This window comes from Glandiceps talaboti, chromosome 9 (genome assembly GCF_964340395.1).
Source record: "Glandiceps talaboti chromosome 9, keGlaTala1.1, whole genome shotgun sequence".
Taxonomy (NCBI): Eukaryota; Metazoa; Hemichordata; class Enteropneusta; family Spengelidae; genus Glandiceps; species Glandiceps talaboti.
Window position 1 is genome coordinate 6,290,250 of NC_135557.1, and position 4,630 is coordinate 6,294,879.

General features: G+C 36.3%; 1 protein-coding gene across 1 annotated transcript; it reads right to left on the reverse strand.

Moving 5' to 3' along the window:
• Nucleotides 1-511: 511 nt before the first annotated feature.
• On the reverse strand, nucleotides 512-4,405 carry LOC144440459 (polycystin-1-like protein 2). The gene is made up of 5 exons (XM_078129828.1): nucleotides 4,379-4,405; nucleotides 3,990-4,163; nucleotides 3,526-3,695; nucleotides 2,135-2,783; nucleotides 512-658 (listed from the first exon to the last, which is right to left on the reverse strand). The coding sequence occupies exons 1-5, from the start codon at nucleotides 4,403-4,405 to the stop codon at nucleotides 512-514; spliced, it is 1,167 nt and encodes a 388-aa protein (XP_077985954.1).
• Between the last annotated feature and the right edge of the window lie 225 nt (nucleotides 4,406-4,630).

The window sequence follows — 4,630 nt, forward strand, 5'->3', positions numbered from 1 at the left end:
TTCTCTGTGACAGTTATTTGTGCATTTCTGGATTTCAGAATCCCTAACAACAATAGTTTTCGGTAACGTATATTTATAACACATTGTGCATTCTGTTTGTGCAGATTTACTCAGTGCTCGGCATTCACTCGGAGCCACAAACCTCAAATGAGTAAAAACAGTAGATATGATAAAATTACAAATATTCAAATCTAGGTAATGGATAAAATTACGAGTGTGCAGTTACGATATCACTTCTTGATCAATTAAAAGTAATCCAGGTTTTCTGACCACTTTGTCGAATGTGGGAAAGTGCACCAGTGTAACTTCGTATATTAGTCACGATTGATAAAAAAAAAACATATCAACACTAGAAACTCTATTTTTTGCAGAACGCTAGGTCAATAAATAAATATGAGGTTTTTACCAGTTTATAGGACGTTTACTGTACTTATAATCTAGCGTGCCATCGTCAAGTTTAATTTCTGATTTGTTGTGCATGATCTCGTTTTCCGGCATTTATTTCTGAATCCTATACAGGAAACTGCACGTCAGCTATTCCATCTGCCTCCTCTGCTGGAGGGGTCAACATCTGTCGGAATTCTTCATCATTGTCGACTTCCAGTGGTTTTTTCAAGAGAAAGAACGCAAGTGACATCCCATGGGCAACGATAATAGCCTGTATGTGAAAAGAAAATCAACGGTATTATTATATATCATAAAATATGACTACAACTTTTGTTCAGCCTGGCAAGTATAGAAGCATTAGTGTAAAGTGTACAATTTGTCTTAGGTAGTACTTCTTCTCCACAATGAACATAAAACGAATAATAAATAACTGTATGAACTTTATGATAAACCATCATTACATACAATGATATATTGATGTGACAGAATGTTAACCAGTAACCAATATATTCGTATGCCGTCATATGCTAAATGTGGCTACTGACTATAAAACGAGCTGAGATACAACTTTTCAAATCATAACTTAGATACACGGTACATAACTCTGTACTCCTTGAATTAATGAAAGCATGAAATGACATTTTTTTTCTCACTCAGAATCATTGTAAGGTTTATGGCAAGCAAAGACCAATGTTCATTTCACATAACATAATCCTGTCAAACTGTGGGCAACAGAAATAAACCACTGCGCAATTTCCGGCATAGAGGTGATCCCTGTTTTGATCTCAAATTCAAGCATACATATTTACTTTCGTTACATTTTTCACAGCATATGGTATTAATTAACATTGATTTCGGACTTGTGGATTGTAAAATACCCCATACATATCGCATATTTATATATAATCCCATGAAATCAATGTTAGTTTTACGTCAAAATGCTCCGAGTATGATTCCGCGGACTAATACAAATTCGAGCCTACCGGCTCGAATTTGTAGTCCGCGGAATCATACGAGGAGCATTATGACGTAAAACTAACATTGATTTCATGGAATTATATATTTATCACATAAATATTTCCCCGTATTTTTCTAAAATTTTAAATCGTATTTTACGAATACTGCATCATTTCATCGCACTATATTCTTCATCGCGTATTAAAAAATGGCGCCCGATGGCTATGCAAATTGCATAATCGCGTGACCTGTCGCGAGGTCAAGCTCACCATATGTATGGTATCGGTCATACTGTTGTGTGGTTTCTCAACCAAAATTATCGGTTATAACCTTGCGATGTACATGTTATATCGAATTTAGTTTAAAACGTAAGTAGAATTGTCTGAATACGACTTTTGTGCCGTCATTTTAATCATATTTTCTCGGGTTGTGTAAGTTCGGAGATCTGAGCTCGACGGAAAATCGGAAGTAAGCTTAAGCTTGCCGGCTGCTACATCGATAATCTACGTGATTTTTAAATAGAGTAAAATGTATCAAATTAAAATAAAAGGACTTCTACGTATCAAACTCATGTCATCCAAGGATATATGTAACGTAATGTATGCATTTACGTTTTGAAAGCACATAATTATTACGATAAACTTGATCGTAGCGTAGGATTGACACGAGCACTCGAACAGTACGGAGAAAAGATAGTTCGGTAGAACAGGGGTGATATGCTCTGAAATCACCCCTGTTTGACGTCACACAGTAGAAGATATGCACGTATTTATGTGATAAATAAATGTACCTTCAACGGGTCAATCAGGAAAGCTGACAATGCACATGATGTAAGTTGAGATACCAGCCACTGCATTGACACTTCTGGTCCCCAATCAAGACTGTACATGATCAAGAAGAAGTTTGACAGTAATATGGAGGTGATCACTAGACTCCAGCCCAATATTAAACAGCAGCTGGGCAACAGATTGCGTCTGGTAGTATTCCCATCACCGTCAACATTGGTAGTTATGATTTCCATGGGCAGGATTCGGCTTAGGCGGTTGGATTTCTCGAACAATTTAACCATCAGGATTGCCGGTGGTATATTTATAAGACAAGATATGAAGGCAATATATAGTGTACCCAGGGAAATGGTCACCTCACCATAACCAATAGTTTTTGTGGCTGCTACTTTATCTCCAGTATTGTAGAACATCGCACTGACCAACATCGTTAGAAACAACATGGATGTAATACAGGACAAACGCTGTACTCTGGTAAAATGACTTGGTAGCTGTCGGTTGAAGATTGAACCCCACAAGTAATCGTTGAACAGTTGCAAGCGAAGTTTGTTGACCAACACGTGTGTAAAGCTCCTCCGATCTTCTTCTTTTGCGACGTCCAGGGTCTTTACCAGGTTGTCCTTTCCAAACCATCCATAGCAAAGAAAGTCATACCTGAATTATTAAACATAGAATGATGTAGATAGATAAGACTTTCTCAGAGAAACATATAGTGTTGACAATAAGTCAATCATGTTGTGTAGTTGTATGATTCATAGGAATGCTATCAACCTACCAAACTTTCAAAGATTAGGTCTTTATACCCTGAACAACGTTACATTCAAAGGATAGGACGAAGACTGAAAAGAAGACCTCATTACCCATTTGACACCTAAAACAAACAATCTGATGAAAAAAGTGTTTTAACAGGGTCATCATTAACCACGATTTAATTAAAACAGAACATTTCTGAAGTTCATATCATCGATAGTTTACAAAGAAACGCTGTCTACGACATGGATTAGTATTAAACGAATTTTGGGTTTACAGAGTGAATTTATTTTCGTCAGGAAACACAATGATTCGACATGTACCATAGCTAGTTTAATAATCAGATTTTCTTAATCTTTTAGTCATAGATAAATTGAAGCTGGGGGATGTGGGTGAAAACGAAAACGTGGAAAGGTAATCCCTATATTCTAAAATTAACATGTTACAGCATTGCTCTAAATATCTATTAATTATTGTTTTATCTCTCCAAAACTGATGCCCACAGATTTAACATTTCATCCTGTCACAGCGGCGTGGTGTTGGCGGAGTGATACATGGATTTTAGTCAAGGCTATTGTCTGGAAGTAACCACCAAATACATTACAAAACACAAGGGACTTTCATTTAAACGAAAATAAAAACTCACTTCTTTATTTCTGCTTCGGGTTTCAAATCAGTAATTTCAATTCTATCCAAGAACCATGGATCGTAGTCTTGACCGTTTGACTTACACAGTGTCACTTGTAGTCGTTCAATTTGTCCCAAATAATCAAACACAGCAGCGTTCAAGGAGTGAATGCTTCCTGACTTTAAATCCTATAAACAAGAATATATTAAAATGAATAGGTTTTCAACTCAGCCGATAGAGGCACTGATTTTGTGGTCCGTATCATAAAATACAAATTTGTCACTTTTCTTACTGTTATGAGTTTATCTACACACACATTTACCTACAGATGATCCAGTACACCTCATGAGAGTTAATCATTACATTACATATCTAGAAACTTAGTTTCAAACAATGGTCCATTTGCAGCTAGTGCAGCATTAAATATGCCATTACTTATGCTTTAAATTACGAACAAATCTTAGAATGAACGTTTTTCTTACCAACTCTCTCTCCTTGCTGTCAAGAAGTATTCTTCGGCTGATCCCATTCTCGCCATCTATTCTCAGTGCTACCTTGCACTTAGTACCGGCTCTAGGACGTAATCCAGTATATACAGTTATGCCATACCAGTATCTGTGCCAAAGCTCGTTGTTCGTCTGAGTGACTGCAAGCCACTACAATTGAAATTAAATATCAGCAAATATTATTGTTAATTAGTGGTGTATGTACAAAGAATCTTACATTTATCTTAAGAACTGTAGGAGTTTCAACACTTTTTACATAAATGACAGTTTTAACTAAACCTAGTAAATGAAGCGTTTATTCCAAAAATCTTTTCTTACTGGTAAAATGGACAACACAACCTATGACAGCATAATTAATAGATTACCTTAATTGACACAAATCCACGATGCATAGTGATGGATATGACATATGTACGATGACATGCACAGTGCACGGTGGTGGATATGACATATATTTCAACAGAATGCACCGTTCACGGTGATAAACATGATATCCATATGACAGAATGCACAATGCATGGTGATGGGTATAATAGACATATGACAGAATGCACTGTTAAGGATATCCTTTACATACGACATAAAGCAACATGGACAGTGATGGTTACGATATACAT

What these genes read in the sequence shown, in the direction of transcription:
- LOC144440459 (XM_078129828.1), bottom strand. Translation starts at nt 4,405, where the DNA reads ATGCATCGTGGATTTGTGTCAATTAAG. An exon ending in GTGGATTTGTGTCAATTAAG is followed by an intron (nt 4,164 to 4,378) that starts GTAATCTATTAA and finishes TTTCAATTGTAG; the next exon opens with TGGCTTGCAGTCACTCAGAC. An exon ending in CCCGAAGCAGAAATAAAGAA is followed by an intron (nt 2,784 to 3,525) that starts GTGAGTTTTTAT and finishes TTAATAATTCAG; the next exon opens with GTATGACTTTCTTTGCTATG.